This window comes from Podarcis cretensis, assembly GCF_951804945.1.
Source record: "Podarcis cretensis genome assembly, chromosome: 16".
Lineage (NCBI taxonomy): Eukaryota > Metazoa > Chordata > Lepidosauria > Squamata > Lacertidae > Podarcis > Podarcis cretensis.
The window spans coordinates 15,254,301-15,276,398 of record NC_137186.1 but is presented as its reverse complement, the minus strand read 5'-3'; the positions used below and the strand labels follow the sequence as shown (position 1 = coordinate 15,276,398).

General features: G+C 47.9%; 1 protein-coding gene across 1 annotated transcript; it reads left to right on the top strand.

Annotated features, from left to right (window-relative positions):
- Nucleotides 1-1,724: 1,724 nt before the first annotated feature.
- LOC307205344 (actin-related protein 2-like) lies at nucleotides 1,725-21,946 on the top strand. Its single transcript, XM_079957628.1, has 9 exons — nucleotides 1,725-1,888; nucleotides 9,605-9,715; nucleotides 11,547-11,762; nucleotides 12,361-12,433; nucleotides 15,066-15,202; nucleotides 16,501-16,650; nucleotides 18,546-18,691; nucleotides 20,027-20,159; nucleotides 20,343-21,946. Exons 1-9 carry the CDS (start codon nucleotides 1,841-1,843, stop codon nucleotides 20,511-20,513), a joined length of 1,185 nt encoding a protein of 394 aa, XP_079813754.1. The 5' UTR covers nucleotides 1,725-1,840; the 3' UTR covers nucleotides 20,514-21,946.
- The last annotated feature ends 152 nt before the right edge of the window (nucleotides 21,947-22,098 follow it).

The window sequence follows — 22,098 nt, the reverse complement described above, 5'->3', positions numbered from 1 at the left end:
TTCCCATCAAGGTTCTGATCTTCTGTATGGTTTAGTCTCTCACTGCTTATCTATGAAATCTTGTAGTATCTCTTGGTTTCTCACCTCTTTGGGTATACAGTAAGTCTCTGTGGACTCTGTCTATATTGGGATTCAAGATGAGCTTAACCATGTGTATAGCCAGGATTTGGGAGGGCAGGCTTGGGGGGGGGGGAACCAACTTATCTGCAACACAACTGACCAGTTAGTTAAGTATTTTTATTTATTTACTTGATGGGGGGGCAGGTGCCCCCCACCTCCCTGGCTATGCTCATTACCTTAACAGATTGGAGAACTGGGCATGAGCTAACAAAATGAAATTCAATAGGGACAAAGGTAAGGTTCTGCTCTTTGGCAGGAATAACCAGCTGCACAAATATAAGATGGGAAACACCTGGATTGTCAGTAGCACATGTGAAAAGGATCCAGGGGTGTTAGTAGACTGCAAGCTTAGCATGAGTCAACAGTGTGATGCAGCAAATAAATAGATAGATAGATAGATAGATAGATAGATAGATAGATAGCTAATGCTGTTCTAGGCTGCATCAACAGAAGTACAATACAGTGGTACCTCAGGTTAAGTACTTAATTCGTTCCGGAGATCCGTACTTAACCTGAAACTGTTCTTAACCTGAAGCACCACTTTAGCTAATGGGGCCTCCTGGTGCCACTGTGCCGCCAGAGCACGATTTCTGTTCTCATCCTGAAGCAAAGTTCTTAACCTGAAGCACGATTTCTGGATTAGCGGAGTATGTAACCTGAAGCGTATGTAACCCGAGGTACCACTGTATCTCGATTAAAGGGAAGTCATAGTCCAGCTCTATTTTGCCTTGGTTCAAACCACACCTGGCATACTGTGTCCAGTTCTGGGCACCACAATTTAAGAAGGATGTTGACAAGCTGAAACCTGTGCAGAGGAAGGCAACCAAGATGATAAAAGGTCTAGAAACCAAGCTTTATGAGGAACAGTCGAGGGAATTTGGTATGTTTAGCCTGGCAAAGAGGAGACTGAGAGGAGATATGGTCAAGTATCTTAAAGGGCTGTCAAGAGTCAGATGGAAGATGCAGCCAGCTTGTTTTCTCCTGCTCCGGAGGGTAGGACTCAAACCAAGGGCTTCAAGTTACAACAAAGGAAATTCCGACTCAACATTGGGAATAACTTTCTGACAGGAAGAGCTGTTCAGCTGTGGAATGGACTCCCCCCAAAGGTGGTGGACTTTTCTTCACTGGAGGTTTTAAGGCAGAGGCTGGATGGCCACCAGCCATGGATGATCTAGTTGAGATTCCTGCACAATTCTATGATGATTCTATCATGCCTATGATGGACCTTATCCTGCAAGCTCCTCTTAGATCCTTACCTACCTTTGAGCCAAACCTACTTTACCGGTCCGTGTACCCAGAAAATTACTGAGTGAGATGGCCCAATGGTACAAGCCGGCTTCCGGGGAGTCTTTCCTAGGTGTAGAGTGGGAAAGAGCAAAGGCGCAAAAAGCCTCGCGATCTCCGACGCATCTACCTGCTGGGGGCGGCTGCAAGCCCCCGGTTCCTGCCCGGTTCTCCGCCCTTCTCCGTGGCCCTTCCCGGTCCCTCCCTCCCTGGCTGCCTTTTTCTCCCAGCCCAGGATGTTGCATCACGGACGGGGCTTGGCTCCCTCCCTGCTCCGGCGCCTGCTCCGTGCGCTGGCCCTGCCCCGAACCCGGGCGGCGGCGCTTCCTGCTGCTGGGCGAAGCCGGAGAGGGCGGCGGCTGCTGCGACTTGACAAGGCGCTGCCGGCCTCGAACCCGCAACCCGCAGGCGGCATCGACTCGCCGCCGCCGCCGCCATGGACAGCCAGGGCCGCCGCGTGGTGGTTTGTGACAACGGCACCGGGGTGAGCGTGCAAGCGCTGGCGGAAAGAGTGTGCCAGGGAGCTGGGCGCGGCGGGTGGGCGCGGCGGGGCATCGTCACCGCCTGTGCCAAGGGGCTAACGTGTGGATGTGCGAATGCGTGTAACACGTCCGAGTGTCCCAGGGTTGCCTCCGAGAGCGCCCTACAATCGGGGCTTTGTTCCGATTTAGCCAGCTCCCTTTCTCTGCCGGGGATGAGCTCGCCTCGGATCTTGCCGCAACTCCCGGGCAGCATCAAGGTTTTGACCCACAATATTGGGGTGATTCCCCTCCCCCCCCCTCGGGCTTGCCTCCCTTGCGAGGTTGTTGCAACCTTGTAGCCTTTCGTGCAGATTTGGAAAGCGCTCGAGATTATGAAATGAAAGAGCAAGAGCGCCTCTGGGGACGTGCAGAGCGCCCTGGAGACATCGCAGTCCAACCCCAGGAGGGCATTCGTTTTTGAGTTTTGTAGGGCCCACCACCTCGTCGCAAAATAGTGAGTATGGTCATCCCCAAATACATCTGGAAAGATGAAGCTGGTGGCCTTCCAGGGAAAGAGTGTAGCTTCTAGGCAGGGTGTTGTTGAACTACAGCTCCCAGCATGGCTGACCTTTGGCCATGCAGGTAGGGGCTTCACATTTAACCAGTGTACTCCTTGGGGGATAGAGGACTGGATTAGCTCAGCCAGATCAATTAGGGACCTGGATTTCACGCTGGAGTCTGTGATCCTCATTCTGTGATTGTGACATAATGACCTATTGTGTGAAAGCAGAATGTGAAGATCTCTAACCCCTTAAGCCAGGAGTTTAATGTGGCCCTGTAAACTTCTGTGTCCAGCCCTCAGGCCTCTCCCCAGGCCACACCCCTCGCAGGCCTTAATTGAGTGCTTTTTCTGGTTTGAATGAACTTTGATAATGACTCTTACCTGTCTGAATGAAGGACAGAAAGGAGTGTGTGTTAATAACTAACCTATTGTAGAAAGGTAAAATTTACCATTTGTTGGTCTGCTTACTTTTGTCTCTGGCTTGGGACCCCCCCCCCAAATCAAAGGTTACCCATTGTGGCCCTTGTCTTGGTCACAACTCCTCCATTTGCTCCTCCACATTTGCTCCTCCAAACACAAATACTTTTCAGTGGAGTCAGTTCTGTATCTTTTGTTGTTGCTGCGATTTTTATAATTCAGTTTAAATTTAAGTGCAGGCCATACATTCAAGCTCTGAGCTGCCAGTTGTTGAGAAAGGAGTAGTCTAGAAGAGGAAGGTCGGCATCCATCTGTCTTGGGGGACAGTGGAGGAGTGTGCCTTCAGAGATGGAGTCAAACCATTGGAGAGTTACAGCGCCTGCTGTGGCTGTAGAGGCTGACAGGGGAGAGACATGTTTTGTTGCAGCTGGGGCCGACGAAGACATGCGGTTGTGCTGCTGCAGATGCCCCAGGGCGTTTCTTCTCTCTGCTCTCGTCCCAGCAGTCATTCCTCCTCTGGTCACTGCTGTGGATGTATGGCTTGACCGTATGTCTCCAGCACTGCGGTCATCTGCAAGGGATTCCCACATGGCGGGATCGATGTTGCCAGCCTTCATGCCACATTTGCAGACATCTTTGTAATTCAGAGCTGGCCTGCCAACTGGCCTGGTGCCGGAAACCAGCTCCCCATAGGAGATCCTGCTATCTTTCATTCTGTCGACATGACCAAGACAGTGTAGACCACAAACTAATACAGAAATTAGGCCTAATGGCGGGAATGGGGGTTAGATACACAGGAAATTCATTGGGGAACTGCACAGCTGTGGGAAAGTCCACATAGATACCCTTCTCCAAATTTGTTTGTAAGTCTTTTAGGGCTTAAAAAAAAATAAAAACAGTTTGGAGATCAGAGCTGTAGAGCCTTAGGCTAAGGGATCCAGCTGTGGAGGGTGTAATGCAGCCTCTAGCAACCTGCGACTGCCAGATGTTCCAACTATACAACTTCCATCAGCCCCAGCTAAAGGTGGTTGCAATGTTTTAAGACTAGTGAGAGCTGGACCATAAAGAAGGCTGATCGCCGAAGAATTGATGCTTTTGAATTATGGTGCTGGAGGAGACTCTTGAGAGTCCCATGGGCTGCAAGAAGATCAAACCTCTCCATTCTGAAGGAAATCAGCCCTGAGTGCTCACTGGAAGGACAGATTGTGAAGCTGAGGCTCCAGTACTTTGGCCACCTCATGAGAAGAGAAGACTCCCTGGAGAAGACCCTGATGTTGGGAAAGATGGAGGGCACAAGGAGAAGGGGGCGACAGAGGACGAGATGGTTGGATAGTGTTTTCGAGGTTACCAGCATGAGTCTGACCAAGCTGCGGGGGGCAGTGGAGGACAGGAGTGCCTGGTGTGCTCTGGTCCATGGGGTCACGAAGAGTCGGACACGACTAAACGACTAAACAACAACAACTCCTGTGAGTTAGTTCCCTTGGTTAGAACATGGTGCTGATAATACCAAGGTTGTGGGTTCGATTCCCATGTATTCCAGCATTGCAGGGGGTTAGACTAGATGACACTAGTCCCTTCCGACTCTACAATTCTATGATTTCCAAACATTTCAGGAGGATGATCGTGCTAGAAATGGTCTACCCAAGGTGCTGTTGAACCTGGAAACTGCTGTCCAAGGGGGAACATAGGAAGCTGCCATGTCCTGAGTCAGGCCCTTGGTCCATCTAGTTCAATATTGCCCGCACTGAATGGCAGCAGCTCTCCAGGGTTTCCAGCAAGGGACATTTCCTACCTGGAGATGCCAGGGATTGAGCCTTTCACATGCAAAACCTGGTGCTCTTACCACAGAGCTTTGGTCTTCCTCAGCTATATTTTCAAAATTTTTAAGCTGCATATTTCACAAGTGTTGTTACATGGCAAGGCCACTAAATAATTGACTTAGTGGGTGTGGGATAATGCTGTGAACACCCAGGTAAGGACGGTGACTCCAGCTCTCTCCATCCACGGTTTTAATCAGTTTCCAGCATGCCATGACACCCATATGCATACATAGGAAATGGACTGGTCTGTCTTTCTCGGTGTTCACTGCACTGACTGGCAGTGACACTCCAGAGTTTACCTGTAGATGCTGGGGATTGAATTTTGGACTGCAGGTGTTTTGTACTTTGAGCTTAGTAAGCAGCTGCTCTACCTCAGTAAAGGTAAAAAGGTACCCCTGACCATGAGGTCCAGTCGTGACCGACTCTGGGGTTGCGGCGTTCATCTCGCTTTCTTGGCCGAGGGAGCCGGCGTACAGCTTCCGAGTCATGTGGCCAGTATGACTAAGCCGCTTCTGGCGAACCAGAGCAGTGCACGGAAACGCCGTTTACCTTCCGACCGGAGTTGTACCTATTTATCTACTAGCACTTTGATGTGCTTTCAGACTGCTAGGTTGGCAGGAGCAGGGACTGAGCAACGGGAGCTCACCCTGTTGCGGGGATTCGAACCGCCAACCTTCTGAATGGCAAGCCCTGGGCTCTGTGGTTTAGACCACAGCGCCACCCGCATCCCACTCTACCGCTAAGCTTCCACCAAACAGAAAGCAAGATTCCAGTGCTTGAGTTTCTAATGAAGGGCGGATTTAAATATCAATCTGCCTTATTTATACTGAAGTCAGGCTGTTGGTCCCTTAAGCTCAGCATTTTTACAGCGGCTGGCAGTGACTCACTGAGAGCGGGATGTCTGTCTCTCTCAGCCCCAGATTGAACTGGGAATCTTCTGCCTGCAAAGTGAGCCTGCCCCTCTTAAGAACTGTAGGCAACCCTGAAATCCCTGGGAGAAAAGGCTGGTCTCTGGCTGATTTAGCCCCTTTCTCTTGGGCCGTTCCACATGCTGCAGTCTTGCTGCTGGCAACACCCGACTGACCTGTAGATCTCTCTATCTTGCCTTGTGCCTGTGGGATTTCATACATGCAGATTTACTGGGAAGATTAAGCATAAATTAAGTTTAACCGGCATAGATAACACAGCAGACAGTTCAATGGGCAAGATTCTTAGGCTTCTGGGAAATCTTCTGAAAGCCACATGCCAACTGGCTTGCAGGGCCAGAGACAAAAGTGGGCCATACTTTTGTGCTGTCGACTAGTTTCTATGCTAGTTTCAGTGACACTTTCCAGGCAGGAAAAACACTTGTGAAGCAGGGCCAGTGACGGATGTGGCCTACAGAGAGTTCAGAGGGCCAGATAGCGAGACATGGAGGGTCACATTTGGTGCTTTGACATGAGATTTAAGCAACCCTGGGTTAAGGTCCGCAGTATATTAATGTTCTCTTGAGGAGACTATATAAGGTTTTTGGAAAGCAATGCATCCTTTGAGAAGTGTGTGTGTGCACACATGGCAGGTTCTTTGGGGAGCATGCTGGGAGGGTGTGCGCACTTGTGCACGCACTGAGCTTTTCCAGCAATCTGGAAAAAGTCGCCTCTCAACGCAGCTTTGTCGGTGATTTGCAGCAAAGCCCTGTGGGTAACAAAGCCACCCCCACATGTCCTCTCAGCTTTCCATTGCTTTTTTGTTCCCAAACCCACTTCATTCCCCCGCCTGCTGAACATAACTCAAAAGAAACTGGCTGGGAGATCGGTGTGCAGGGAGCCTACTTATTCCATGATCTGGCAGTTTTTAATTTCTAAACGGAAAATAAGAGAGAAAGAGAGGGGGAGGGGAAGTGTTTATAAACATAGCGAGCTCTGCTTTATATTGAGTCAGGCTATTGATCCATGTAGCTCAGTATTGTCAACACTGACTGGCAGCAGCTCTCTAGGCAGCGGTGTCCCACAGCCCTATGTGGAGATGCCAAAGGGAATTGAACCTGGGAAAAACAGGGGGTCTTGTCAATGAGCTACGGGCCTTCCCCTAAGAGTAAGATTCCAGTCCTCATGGTTTTGAATAACAGGCTGATTTAGATAGGAAAATAGAATCATAGAACTGTTGAAGCGGACACAAGGGTCAGTGCAGCAGGAATCTCTTGCCCAACAAGGGGCTCGATTCCATGTTTTAATAAGATTAAAAGTCTCATAAGAAGCTGCTGCCTTGTACAGAATCAGACCATTGGTCTACCTAGTTCAGTGCTGTCTATGCAGAGTAGCAGTGTCTCTACAGGGTTCCAGGTGCAGAAACTTCCCCAGCCCTATATGGTGATGCTGGGGGTCGGACTTGTAATGCTCTGAATGAGGACTATGGTCTGTGGGAGGGTTGGCCTCCACCCTCTGACAAAGCCTTCTGCTTCTGTGTTGAATTTCTGGTTGAGAAATTTCAGCAGCCAAACCATTAGTTGCATAAAGGTTAATATAGAAACAGGAATTTAGGAAGCTGCCCTATACTGAGTCATTCCCTCATTCCATCTGGTTCAGTTTTGCTTACAGCAGGAGTTGCTTCTTGGACAAGTGAGCACATTTCAAATTTTGAAGGGAGAGCAGGGGGCGCCTGTCACAAAATGGCTTCCGCGGAGGGGGCATGGCATAGCACAAAATGGCTGCCATGGGAAGTGTGGCAAAACGCAAAATTAGAAAGGCAGCCACCTCCAACAACCTTATGCTTACCAGCAGGGAAGTAAACTGTGTCCTGCTGGCACTGATTGTGGAGATAGCGCAATATTGATTTTTTACACACACACACACACACACACACACACACACACACACACACTTGCTGTCTAAGAGCAATGGGGGCATTCCTCAGTAGCAGGGGAAATATAGAAGGTGGCTACACCACACCCTGATTTCACGGAAATCACTTAGAAGGCACCTGCACATTTTGTCCCATGACTTCCTAGGAGGGCTAGATACTTACTTTAAAAATAAAAATGGAAGCTCGGAATCTGGGACACCTGCCCAGGGGCACCAGTGAAAGCTTTTGTGAGTGTCACTGTGCCCATGGGTGCCAGGTTGGCGGCCCCTGATCTACAGTGACTGGAAGTAGATCTCTGGGGTTTCATGCAGGGGGCTCTTCCAGCCCTATGTGGAGATGTTGGAGACTGAATCTGAGGCTTTCTGCCTGCAAAAGAAGTGCTCTTTTGCTCAGCTGCGGCCCTTCCCCGCTCGTTTTTGTTGCCTGATTCAGGAGAGCTGCCATGGCAGCCAGAGGTAGTAGCCCTTGGTAGCAAAGTTCAGCAGGAGAAAGAGGCCTCCATGTTCCCGCCCTTCGTTTTGGGCCTGCAGATTTCTGGAGCTCTTGGTGTGCAAGCAACTTCCTCCTCGGTTGCCTGTTTGTTCTGCCGTGAGTCATATTTGGCCATTTCATTTCCTGCCTCTCCACTTCCCCCTTTGCAGTTTGGTTTCCTCAGTCTAGTCTTAGGGCACATTTCCCAGCCCAGAACCAGAGGCCTTTAGCAGGCTAGCAGAGCAGCTTCTCAGGCTGGCCTTTTCTCGCACACACACATACCCCCCCCCCCTTTTAAAACCAGGGGTTGGCCACCTTTGGGGGCCAGTGGGCACAACTGGGATTTTGAGAAAGTACTATGGGCGCCTTGCAAAAACAGCTGCTGCAGAGCGTGTTGCATAACACAAGCACATTGGAAAAGGGGGTGGGGAGAGAAAGACCACTTTGCTGGTTAATCTGAAGGGGTGTCCACCCTAGAATATTGTCTAGTCCTGTTGCATCTGATGGGTTTCACTTGGTAATTCTCGAGGACATGGACAAGGTGCATAAAATATCTGAAGCACTGTTACAAGAAAGGTGGAGCAATCTGGTTTCCTGCTGCTCTAGACAGTAGGACTCAAAGCAGTGGGTTTAAATTACCAGAAAGGAGATTCTGACTAAACATTAGGGAGAACTTTCTGATGGGAAGAGCTGTTTAACAGTGGAATAGGCTACCTCAGAAGGTAGTGGACTCTGTTTCATTACAGGTTTTTAAGCAGAGGGATGGCCATCTGTCAAGGATTCTTTTTCAGACATTCCTGGATTGCCCTCCAGTTCTATGATTCGATGACTGTTGGCCATGCTGGCTAGGACTGATTCATATCTCCGACAGTCATATAAACTTGCCCTGTTCCATTAAAGATTTCCCTTCGGGAAGTTCTTTGGATTGTGATCCTTTTGCTAGTTGCGTGGGAAATGGGCTTGGTGCCGTGTCAGTTTTGCCAATAACTTTGGATGAATATGAAGCTTGGTAGCTTCCAGGTTAGATTACTGCAATGCATAGTGTATGAGACTGTGTTTTAAAGGGTGCTCAGAAAATGCAGTTACTTCAAACCCCTGCTGTTAGGCTATGAAAAACGCAAAACTTATCAAGGGAATGGAGCAATGTCCCTGTGAGTTGGGGTGTGTGTGTGTGAACAACACTTTAAAAATAAAGGGCTAAAAGGAAAAATGCATTCTGGAGTGTAGTGTGTAGAAAACTGATAGAGATAAGTTTTGCTCCATCTCTGATAATCCTAGAACTCGGAGGCAGCAGAAGTATTGGCAACGCAGAGAGGCAGAATAGTGGAACCGCAAAGTCCCCAGTTTGAAAATTGTGGTTGCTGCTCATTTGCATCATAAGCCAGTCTTAAGGAAGCCGCCTTTGCACTCCCAAATACATTACGGTGATGGTAATACTACTGACCTCCCTCACAAGGTTGTTGTAAGAATGAACTTAAATAATAATGCCCACAAAGGAGTCCTATAGAACCAACCCTTTTCCTACATCCCTGGCTCCCCTACCCACTGTGTCATTCTTCCATGCTTGAATTACTCTCAACCATTGTTTTTTTCTCTCTCTCCCCCCCCCCCCCCGGTTTTCCCTGCAGTTTGTAAAATGTGGCTTTGCTGGGTCAAACTTCCCGGAGCACATCTTCCCAGCTCTGGTGGGCCGCCCTATCATCCGCTCCACCGCCAAAGTTGGCAACATTGAGATCAAGGTGAGTAGTATCTGTGGGCCTCAGATCTCGGTGTGTGTGGTGAGGCCAGTCAAATGCGGTTGGGGGTGGAGGGCTGTTTTTTATTCTGTAGTGGATAAGGTGGGGAACCAATGGCCCTCAGCCTAATTTCATGTGGCCCTCAGCATTTCAGATGTTAGGGGCCCACTCTTGCTCTCTAGGCTTCTGCTCTAGGTATTGCTTCCTCTTCTGTTTCATGTGTTTGCAAGAGGTAGAGAAACAGCTGTGCAAGAACTTGCCTTATTAAATATCTCCCAGGACAACAACATACACACACAAGGAACTCATAAGTCACTTACTCTCAGCAGGTAGAAATATCATAACTAGACACTGGAAGGACCTATCAGGAGTGAACATAGACCACTGGTACCAAAAAATAACGGGAAAGTTACTAGAAAAGTTAACCAACAAACTCAAACTAGCACAAGGACAAGGACCTCAGTGTGGTCTCCCTTTATTACATACGCAACACTATCCCCCCCCAACTGCATACAAATCAATACTGCTCACCTGATCCAACAACCTAGCCTTCCTCCCTCACACAAATGAACCACAGCGCAATCAACAAAACACAACCAACCAAGCTTGGGAACCCCTAACCTCTCACAATATCAATAAAAATAAATAAATAAATGCACAAATGTGATGCTGACACAACTTCCCCTATACTAAGAACAGGCAATAGAATGAAAGAACAATTTCCCCAGTCCATCTCCCCCTCCCTTTCCCTCCAGCTGCAAGATGTCGATGACAAAAATGTTTTTCACCAAACGTAAACGATCTTGTGAAAAAGACTTAAGAATTGAAAGTCAAGACAATAGATGTAACTTTCCCTGTTTATCTGTTTGCTTTGTAACACAAAAACCCCCAATAAAAACTATTTTTTTAAAAGAGAGAAAAAAAGAAACAGCTGAGCAATTGCAGAGTGCTTAGAAAGCCTGCAGGCCCTCCATTGGAAAAAATGTTCCCCAGCCCTGCCATAAAGTTACTGAGAGGCCCTGGAAGCTTCGAATATAGAATTTTTAGCACTCCTGAGAGTGTGTGTAACTACAGTTACTACAACTGGCGGAAGTGGCATATAACTCACCCACTGCAAGAACAGTATTGGAGTTAAAGTCACCCTGAGGGTTTGTATGCTTGTTTATATGGTCCAACAATCTAACTCCACACTGTTAGTTGGAGTTTGATACCTGTTTGTGTGAAGGGAGCCCAAGTTTTGGCCATGATCTGAAGGCTGATTATGCTCTGTGATGACATGGCACGGGGGCTCATGTATTGCACACGCAGGTGTATAGCTGTAGCCCAGCAGCATAACTATTTATTTATTAACTTTATATGCCACTTGATTGTAAAAAGCAGCAAAATCAAGAAAAAATGACAAGCATACTTTAAAACATACAAAACAAAAAACATACAAATCACTAAAACAGATTAACATACTTAACATACTTAACATACAAAACATTAAAACATACAAAAACATACAAAACACAAAAATAGATTAAGATTACCTCAGCTTTCTAGGTGTCTGGGTAGGCCTGACTAAACAAAAATGTCTTTAGCAGGTCTGAAAAGAGTACATGGAAGGTTCCTGCTTCCTCTCAATAGGCAGGGAATTCCCAAGTTGCAGGCGCTGCCACGTCAAACGATCGAGTTCTTACAAATGCGGATATTATGTGTCACCTGTGGCAGGGCCAATTCCGCCAACTGGCGCGGTCGAGTGGGCACATGGGGGCGGGGTAAGGTGATCTCATAGGTGACCTGGCGGCCCCAAGTTGTTAGAATTGAATTTTGTTTCTCTTTCCTGTGCCAGGACCTCATGGTGGGAGATGAAGCCAGCGAGTTGCGCTCTATGCTGGAGGTGAACTACCCCATGGAGAATGGGATCGTGCGCAACTGGGACGACATGAAGTACTTGTGGGACTACACCTTTGGGCCCGAGAAGCTCAATGTCGACCCCCGCAACTGCAAGATCCTGCTTACCGAGCCCCCCATGAACCCCACCAAGAACCGGGAGAAGATCATTGAGGTAGGTGGGATGTTATTAGCAGAGGAGCTTTGGAGAAGCCGGGGTCCCAGAGCAGGGGTGTGAGAAACGAGTTCATCAAACCGTCCCTGCAAAATGTGAGGCTGGATCAGTGTGATAGGATCTGTTGTGGCAGGAGCGAGATAGGCCGCAGAGTTTTGTAAGCTCCTTGAGGCAGGGTCCTGGGTCCTCTTGTATACTTTATAATAATATAAAAAATAAGGAAACCTGGGGAGAGGTTGGGTAACTTGTGTTCTGGAAGTGGGTTGGTCTTGGTGGCTATTGAAATACAGTGGTACCTTGGGTTAAGTACTTAATTCGTTCCAGAGGTCCGTTCTTAACCTGAAGCACCACTTTAGCTAATGGGGCCTCCCGCTGCCGCCGTGCCGCCACCGCACGATTTCTGTTCTCATCCTGAAGCAAAGTTCTTAACCTGAGGTACTATTTCTGGGTTAGCGGAGTCTGTAACTTGAAGCGTCTGTAACTTGAAGCGTACGTAACCCAAGGTACCTCTGTATGGACTTGGGAATAGCCAGGAATTCTAGGGGTGGCTGAGACTTGTAGAACGAATGCTCATTGCCCATTTGCCCTTGCAACACAGGTGATGTTTGAGACATACCAGTTTGAAGGAGTCTATATCGCTATCCAGGCAGTGCTGACCCTCTACGCCCAAGGTAAGTCGGAGGCTGGGGTGTGTGATGGGAGAGGCCAGGAGTTAAGCAATGGTATGGTATTAATGCATGTTAAATCTTTTGGAAGACCCACATGTTTTATTGTTTAAGGGAGACATTGTATTAATTCCCAATCTGTGTCCTGTTAATAATAAAGGGGACGCGGGTGGCGCTGTGGTCTAAACCACAGAGCCTCTTGGGCTTGCCCTATCAGAAGGTCGGCAATTCAAATCCCTGCGACGGAGTGAGCTCTCGTTGCTCTATCTCAGCTCCTGCCAACTTAGCAGTTGGAAAGCACACCAGTGCAAGTAAATAAATAGGTAGCACTGCGGCCAGAAGGTAAATGGTATTTCTGTGCGCTCTGGCACTCGTCACAGTGTTCTGTTGCTCTAGAACATGGGTAGGCAAACTAAGGCTTGGGGCCCAGATCCGGCCCAATTGCCTTCTCAATCTGGCCCGCAGATGTTCCGGGAATTAGTGTGTTTTTACATGAGTAGAATGTGCTTTTATTTAAAATGCATCTCTGGGTTATTTGTGGGGCATAGGAATTTTTTTTTGGGGGGGGGGGGAGAATGAACGAATTCCTATGCCCAACAAATAACCCAGAGATGCATTTTAAATAAAAGCACACATTCTACTCATGTAAAAACACCAGGCAGGCCCCACAAATAACCCAGAGATGCATTTTAAATAAAATGACATATTCTACTCATTTAAAAACACGCTGATTCCCAGACTGTCCACGGGCTGGATTTAGAAAGTGATTGGGCCGGATCCGGCCCCTGGGCCTTAGTTTGCCTACCCATGATCTAAATCAATGTTGTCTGCAATGGACATCAGCTCTCTGGGTGTTTCAGGTAGGAGACTGGGAGAGATGTCATTGGGGATTGAATCTGGGCATTATACACAAACAGCCTGCACACTACCACTGAACTATGACATTTAATTTAAGGAAAGTATGGGCTGGCATGTTGATGGTGATGTTGTGTGGACCCCATGTAAAACTGCATACAAAGGCTGCTGAGATTGCAATATAAGCCCCTAGCAAGAAGCACTTTTAGAAGTGAAAATTTGTCTCACTCATTCACCTGGTTGGTATCAGTTCCCGTTGGTATCCAGCTTCCTTTGAAAAGTCTGCATTGAGTGTACTTTCCCTCCCCATAACAGTTTGTAACTGGTGATTTTATTCATGACCACAATGTTCCAGATCCTTTTCTTCTGTCGATCTGTTGTTGGCTTGCAAGCTGTTTTCAAAGGTTTTGCTAGCAGAGTTCGCGTTGCAGTTAGCAAATGCTGCCAACTCTTCAAATAAAAGAAATTCTGGTATCTGGGCAGGCCCAGGGGAGGAGGCTGCTGGGGTTCCCCCCACCCCCATGTCAGAGTGTGAAGCCTAGCTAGTTAGGGCATTAGACAAGATTGTTGTGTATATATAAAAAAATAGATATAACAGATTTAAAGTCAAATTGTTTGCTGCTATATAGGAAATTAATGTATACATATTTATATATTTTTTCAAGCAAACATTTAAACATTTAAAGCTGAGATTTTAGAGTTAATTAGTAATATATTTATCTAGGGGAAAATGATGTTTAACATCATTTACTGGGTGGCGCTGTGGGTAAAACCTCAGTGCCTAGGACTTGCCGATCGTATGGTCGGCAGTTCGAATCCCCGCGGCGGGGTGAACTCCCATCCTTCGGTCCCAGCTCCTGCCCACATAGCAGTTCGAAAGCACCCCTAAGTGCAAGTAGATAAATAGGTACCGCTTTATAGCGGGAAGGTAAACGGCGTTTCCGTGTGCGGCTCTGGCTCGCCAGAGCAGCTTTGTCACGCTGGCCACGTGACCCGGAAGTGTCTGCGGACAGCGCTGGCTCCTGGCCTCTTAAGTGAGATGAGCGCAGAACCCTAGAGTTGGACACGACTGGCCTTTACCTATACGTATATTTAAAGATAAATTGTAATACCAAGAGTCTGCATTGCCATTCAGTGCAAAGAGACTGCGGAACGAAATGGTTTTATAGAGCTGGGTGTGTCTTGATTGGCTGGCAAGGTCAGCTGGCTTGTCTTCAGGCCAGTACATATTTCGATTCCTGCTTAGACTTTTGTTTAAAACACACACACACACACACACACACACACACACACACACACACACACCCCGGTTGAATTCTTGCCTCTTCCATGAACTCCAAAGGTGCCCTTAGGCAATCTAAAATTATCTCAGCTTTGGCCTTCTCTCTGAAGCTTGGGGATAATACAGTGGTACCTCAGGTTACATAAGCTTCAGGTTACATATGCTTCAGGTTACAGACTCCGCTAACCCAGAAATAGAGCTTCAGGTTAAGAACTTTGCTTCAGGATGAGAATAGAAATCGTGCTCTGGTGGTGTGGTGGCATCAGGAGGCCCCATTAGCTAAAGTGGTGCTTCAGGTTAAGAACAGTTTCAGGTTAAGAACGGACCTACGGAACGAATTAAGTACTTAACCCGAGGTACCACTGTAATTCTCTTTGATGGCCACCTTGCAGGGTTGTTGTAAAAATTAGATACACACACACTGTGTGAAGAGGTTTGTACACTTTGAAAATGCTACTGAAACAGTCTGTTTCCATAATTAATATGAAAACCTTTTTTCAGGCCTTCTCACAGGCGTGGTGGTAGACTCTGGGGACGGTGTCACCCACATCTGCCCAGTCTACGAGGGCTTCTCCTTGCCCCACCTCACCCGTCGGCTGGACATAGCGGGGCGTGACATCACACGCTACCTCATCAAGGTGAGGGCTGCAGAGGCCATCGCTGGCTTTCTTCCCCTAGGTGGGGGATGCTACATAGGGCATCAAAGAAATGAGTGAGCAGGATCTGCTGAAACCCTTTCGTGAAGCTGGAGCACCTGTGTATCAGCAAGCAGGGAGCGCCTGTATCAAAATACTGCCTAACAGGAGGTGCTCCTGTTCAGAATATCAGCCCTCCAGGATTCCCCCACCGGCGTACTAATATGGTTGGACTAGATCAGAGCTTTCTAAACTGTGTCATGCCACGTGTGTTGGCTGCAGTCTGTAGGTGTTTTGCGGAACACTCCCAGCCCTCTGCTTGTGGCTGGAAAGGGGTTTGGTTAACCTCCGGTTTGCTAGTAAAACGGAATTACTGTGTCACAAAAAGATGCACATCTAAAAAGTGTGTCGCCAACATGGAAAGTTTGGAAAACTAGAGGATCCTCATAGTTCCAACTCTTCAATTCTATATGATGCCAATTTTGTTGGCACTCACTACTATGAGTATGCTATTGGCGGGAGCTGTACTGCTCTGCTGCCTCTCTGTGTGGAGGTTTTATATTTCTAGCTATCCTATATACTAATAGTGAACACAGTTCTCCAAAAGTGTGGATCTTTGTTTATCTTCATTGGAAAGTGGATCCTTCCAACCCCTCTCCCTTTTCCATTTCCCCCCATTTTTCTTTTGCAACTGGCATTTTGTGACTATTGAGCATGCCCAAATCTCACTGGGCTGGGTGGGGTGTTGTTGGTTTCTTTGGCCAGGGGTGGGGAGGTGCATTGCCTCCTTAGTTTTACTCCCCCATCTTTCACACTGGCCTAGTTTTGTTTCTATTTCTCGTAACTTGACTAATTCAACTATAATGGAGTGTGTTATAGTTGAATTGACAGTGTCAGAGACCATTATTTCCTAAGTACAGAAACTTTTGCCTTCTTGTTATCAACACTTTCCTTCTTGAACACCTTCCTTGCTGGAAAAAGGTTTAGAATTGTGTGTTTGTTACACAGAGGCTGTGCCTATACTTTTGTGGGGTGTGTGTATGTGCCTCCACCATCTCTCAAGAAGGCAAGTAAATACACCCCATTTATTTATTTAGTTTCTAGGAATGTGAGATGGGCAGAGTGCTCCAGGGGTGAGTGTGTGCACGCTAAAGAATCCTTGACAGAAGTTTTTCAGCACCTTCGCCATGAAATATTCCCAGGATGCTTTGCAAGGGGTGGGTGGAAGCCATTAGCAATGACAGCTGATACAATGCAACTGATGGTTTTGGGCTTTGCCCATTGTCTCCCTGCTTTGACAGCTCTTGTTGCTGCGTGGATATGCCTTTAACCACTCGGCTGACTTTGAGACGGTCAGGATGATGAAGGAGAAGCTGTGCTACGTCGGCTACAACATTGAGCAGGAGCAAAAGCTAGCTCAAGAGACGACCGTGCTCGTGGAGTCCTATACGGTAATTATTAGCTGAGTTATTAATTACTGTTGGCGGGATTTCTTGCCTGTCCTTCACCATAAGAGCCCTAGGATGAGTTACAAGAATGTTAACTGTACAGTGGTGCCTCGCAAGACGAAAAGAATCCGTTCCGCGAGTCTCTTCGTCTTGCGGTTTTTTCGTCTTGCGAAGCAAGCCCATTAGCGGTTTAGCGGATTAGCGCTATTAGCGGCTTAGGGGCTTAGCGGATCAGCTGATAAGCTGCTTAGCGGCTTAGCGGATCAGCTGATAAGCTGCTTAGCGGCTTAGCGGATCAGCTGATAAGCAGCTTAGCGGCTTAGCGGATCAGCTGTTAAGCGGCTTAGCGGATCAGCTGATAAGCGGCTTAGCGGCTTAGAAAAAGGGGGGAAAGGGGAAAAAAACTGCAGGAACTCGCAAGACATTTTCGTCTTGCGAAGCAAGCCCATAGGAAATTCATTTTGCGAAGCACCTCCAAAACGAAAAACCCTTTCGTCTAGGGGGTTTTCCGTCTTGCGAGGCATTCGTCTTGCAGGGCACCACTGTATAAAATATTTCAACCAGTTTAAATGAGTTAGAAGGATAGGATTGGCCATAAGCATATATATAACTTGGTTGTCAAAGCCCAGAGCATCTCAATGCATCTCAGCATGCTACAAAAACTGTAGAACGAGTGTGTCTGACCCATCTCTGTTCGGGAGAGAATTCCACAGTTTAAGGGCTGCCCCAGGGGATGCCCCGAGCCATGCCACCCCCTGCTCTGAAATTGATAAATATAAATTTATCTATTTAAAATTTCTATACAGTGGTACTTTGGTTCTCAAACTTAATCTGTTCTGGAAGTCCGTTTGACTTCCAAAGCATTCTAAAAACAAGGCACGCTTTCCCATAGAAAGTAATGCAAAATGGATGAATCCGTTCCAGGCTTTTGAAAACAACTCCTAAAATAACAATTTAATATGAATTAACGGTCACACAATCAATCAATCAATCAATCAATCAATCAATAAATAAATCAAATCAATCAATCAGTAGCTGAGCTAGGTTCCACACAGTCACAATAACAAATTAACAAAAAAAGCCACAAAAACAAAAAGCACAAAATAAGTAGCAAAAATAAAAGCGCCAGCTCCAAATATCACCTCCATGTTGCGTGGGTGCTCGGGACTCGCCAGCCGACAGACCTCAACGTATCACTCAAAACAGAAGTGTGGCACTCAGAACGGAGCATGTTCGGCTTCCGAAAAATGTTCACAAACTGGAACGCTTACTTCCAGGTTTGTGGCATTTGAGTTCCGATTTGTTTGACAACTAAGCTGTTCAAAAACCAAGGTACCACTGTAGTTAAAAAGTATTTCTAAACCACTTAATGATCTAAGATCTCTAAGCGGCATATAAAATTTACAGTATAAAACCCAGTCAAAACAGTATTACAAAAGCAGGAATTCAGTAATCACAAAAGTGCAGTCTTAGGAATCAGGGAAAGCCCAGGCTAAAGGATGTGTTTTTACAGGAAGCTTGTTCATGTAACCAGGGGTGGGAAATGCCCGTTCTCAAATCACTGCCCTGTTGTCCGTGAGGAAAATTTCCCCAGATGATTTTAGTGACCTTACAGGTCGAATGAATGGAACGAGGAGCAGAGAAAGGGGAAGATCATGTTTGCAAAGTGATTGTGGCAGGGGCCGTAAATTAGATCAGGAGTGGAAGTGGAGGCGAATGTGGCTTTTCAGGCTCCTCCATCTGGTCCTGAAGACTCTTCCCTCCATGAATGTTTTTGCCTGGCTGGAATGTGTCTTTGGTCTTTGCTCATGCCTCTTTCTTCCCCTGGCTGGAAGGCAGAGGAGGGGGGCATGCCCCACAGCCTACTAGTGCCACCCTTTCTTGTTTCGCCCCTACAGCTTCCGGATGGACGGGTGATCAAAGTCGGGGGCGAGCGCTTTGAGGCCCCTGAGGCCCTGTTCCAGCCCCATCTCATCAATGTGGAAGGAGTTGGTGTGGCTGAGCTCCTCTTCAACACCATCCAGGCAGCGGATATCGACACCCGGTGAGGGGGGCGTTGCCCAGGAGGATGTGGGGGGCAACTCTAGAGGTTAACGTGGGACAGACTTTAGGAATATGTTTCTGAATTGACCCGAATGTGGGTGATGGGGCTTGTCAGCCTGGGAAGGTAGCCCATCTAAGAGAAGGAAAACTCTGATCCTAAGCCTCCACTCTCTTGAGGGACCTCTTCTGGTCCCTCAGTGTGGTGTAGTGGTTAAGAGCGGTGGACTCGTAATCTGGGGAACCGGGTTCGCGTCTTCGCTCCTCCACATGCAGCTGCTGGGTGACCTTGGGCTAGTCACACTTCTCTGAAGTCTCTCAGCCCCACTCACCTCACAGAGTGTTAGTTGTGGGGAAGGAAGGGAAAGGAGATTATTAGCTGATTTGAGACTCCTTAGGGTAGTGATAAAGCAGGATATCAAATCCAAACTCCTCCTCTTCTTCTTCTGGAGAAGAAAAGGCTAAAGGGTAAATCCTACACAAATCCAGAGTGGAGTCCCTAAGACAGTCGGATGGCGCCTTGTATGCCTCCTTCCGGCAACTCCCGCAGGCAGGCTGGGGCCAAACATCTTGCTCTACTTCCTTTGGACCACATCAGAGAGGCTGAGAAGGGGGCCTTGTTGCCTGGACAGCCCAGGACCTCCAAACACACTGCCCAAGCTTTGTGCCCCGGGGAGGTCACTGTGGTGCTGCTAATACAGTGGTTTGACTTCACCCCCGGAGGCACACTCCGTTGTCTCGAGACAGACAGCTGCCAACAACAACTTCTCCTGATGTTCAGACTGTACATGTCATTGCATGTGGTAGACAAAACAGTCCCATGCATGCACTTGGGGGCAGGTATCTGTTTGGGAAAATCCTAAGAAATTCAGAAGTACAAAGGGCGGGGCGACCCTTTTGGACAAAGGCCTTAAAGATGTGGGTGGGAGAACTCCTAATAGCCCCGTGAAGGACTTAAGCATGTTTAGTACGGACAGAATACTGACTGATTGTATGGTGGGAAAGGATATGGGCGACTAACTGCAACCTTGAACAGGAATTTGAGTCATTTGGCAAAGAAAACAGGGAGGGGGGAAGGAATAGAATCTCCTGAGAAAGGGCATGGCTGTAAATTGGTCTCAGTGAAGAGGAGCGCTCTGCATTGCAACATTTTGCTGCAGGTCCCCACTTGTTCTCTCTATGACAGATGGGCAGAGGCGGCTTTCCTCAATCACCAGCTTGCTCTAGTGAGAAATTTCAGTGGGGACCCGGCCAGCTGTGACTGTCTCTTTCTCCCCTCTTCCTAGATATAAAAGTATTATGGTTCTCCTCTACCCCCCCCCCTTTTATATTATCATAGGGCTGAGTTTTACAAACACATTGTGCTTTCTGGGGGTTCCACCATGTACCCAGGACTGCCTTCCCGCCTGGAGCGTGAGATCAAACAGCTGTACCTGGAACGGGTGCTGAAGGGGGATGTGGAAAAGTTATCGGTGAGTTGGGGGGGTTGTTTGGGGGGTGCTGTAATGGGGCATGGAGCTGCTGCCCCCTAGTGGCCTCTCCGAGGGGAGGAGGGATCTAGTCAAACTGGGAAGAGACACAACAGTGAGTGGAGGTGGCATGTTCCTTGCTGTTTGCTTTCTTTTAACCCCCCTTTTTTTCTCTCTCTCTTCCAGAAATTCAAGATTCGCATTGAGGACCCTCCCCGCCGGAAGCACATGGTCTTCTTGGGAGGGGCAGTGCTCGCAGACATCATGAAAGACAAGGATACCTTTTGGCTGCAACGGTCTGAATATCTCGAGAAGGGGGTCCGCATCTTGGAGAAGTTGGGGGTGACTGTGCGATAGGACCCCCCCTCTTTCCATTTCCCTTGCCTTGATGCATTCCAGCCCAATTTCTTATTCTGTTGAGCCACCACTGTGCAGGATGTGGGTGGGTCAGTGAAATATCTTTTTTTAAACAAATATCCCGTTTGGGGAAAATAGGAGAAGCATTCCAAGCCTCTAGTTATTGTCTTCCTTGCTTTCCCAAGTTCATTGTCCTCATGGAGCTTACAGGAGCAAGCCCCATCACACAGGAAAGAGCTTCTCCCCACCCACACTGGGGTGGGGAACGCACATGTTTAGGGGCCAAAGGTCAGTATTCTCCACCTCTTGCAAGTTTCACACTCCACATTTTCTCCTGTGCAGCACATGCTGCAAATGTTTGCTCAGGGAAATCCATCCATTCCCATCCTCCCTTCTTTCGCTTTAATGGAAAGGAAGCAAGTGTCCAGACCTCATGGCTGTGAGATCATATGCTTAAGCATGGGATCAGGGAGAGTTTGGCAGGGTGGGGGCGGCAGCACTTGACTGCTGGCCTAAGTCTTCGCTTTCCCTCTGCTCCCTGCAAACATCTCACATCTCATTCCTTTCCCATGCTGTCGTCTCCCCTCAAGTGTAGCTGAACTGCACAGCTTTGGCTTCATTACCAAGCCAGAAAATAATTATAAGGAGAAATCTATTTTACTTGTGTATTCTGAGTTTTCTAAAGACTACTCTTTCAAGTGGCTATGATTTTAGGATTGTGTAAGGGCGGTGACACCCCCCCTTCTCTCTCTCTCTCTCTCACACACACACGCGCGCACACACACGCACACACATCAGTTGTAGGCTTCAGTGATGGAACATGCACACCACAATTGTTTCTGACTTGTTTCCAGGTTCAGCAACACTCCTTTCATTGGTGAGGGTAGATCAAGCGAGGGCAGGGGGGGGGCAGAGACAGCAATAGATCAATATTCATTATGGTGCCATGAGGGTGCTGGGTAAGGGTCTCCCATTGCTGGCCTGCAAAGCAGCTTTGCTGGTTGAGCTAGCATCCTCTAATACAGGCATGGCCAAACTTGGCCCGCCTGCTGTTTTGGGACTACAACTCCCATCATTCCTAACAGGACCAGTGGTCAGGGATTATGGGAATTGTAGTCTCAAAACAGCTGGAGGGCCAAGTTTGGCCATGCCTGCTCTAATACATTGGTGCGCTGGATCCTTCTTTCTTCTCTGGGGCCCCAACATCACACCACCCATTTTCCTTTGCCCATACGAGTTGAAATCAAAACTGCTGGCAAAGACCCCCCGCACTTTGCAGGGGCCAATCAGCTGGTTGCCGGAGTCTGCAAGGTGCTGTGTGTGCTTGGCTCACTGCCAGCATCAATCAGATGACTGTTGCTGCTGACAGCAAGCTCCCCTTGCAAAGGGACAATTGAGAGCTCCCCTTAAGAAATTCACTTGTTTTGTTTTTTTTTTTAATTCCATGGGTTTTGGGGCGGGGAAGGAGCTCCTGTTCAGTTTATGGCCTTCGTGCTCCTATGGAAGGCATAGTTGCTCCACCAAATTTGGGGAAGGAGGGAGGGGAGTGAAATAAAGGAAGCTGCCAATTTTATCCCAAAGTATT

Bases quoted from the DNA above. Each gene is read 5' to 3' on its own strand.
- LOC307205344 (XM_079957628.1), top strand. From the start codon at position 1,841: ATGGACAGCCAGGGCCGCCGCGTGGTGGTTTGTGACAACGGCACCGGG. The intron at 11,763-12,360 runs GTAGGTGGGATG...CTTGCAACACAG, and splicing joins ACCGGGAGAAGATCATTGAG to GTGATGTTTGAGACATACCA. The intron at 20,160-20,342 runs GTGAGTTGGGGG...TCTCTCTTCCAG, and splicing joins GGGATGTGGAAAAGTTATCG to AAATTCAAGATTCGCATTGA.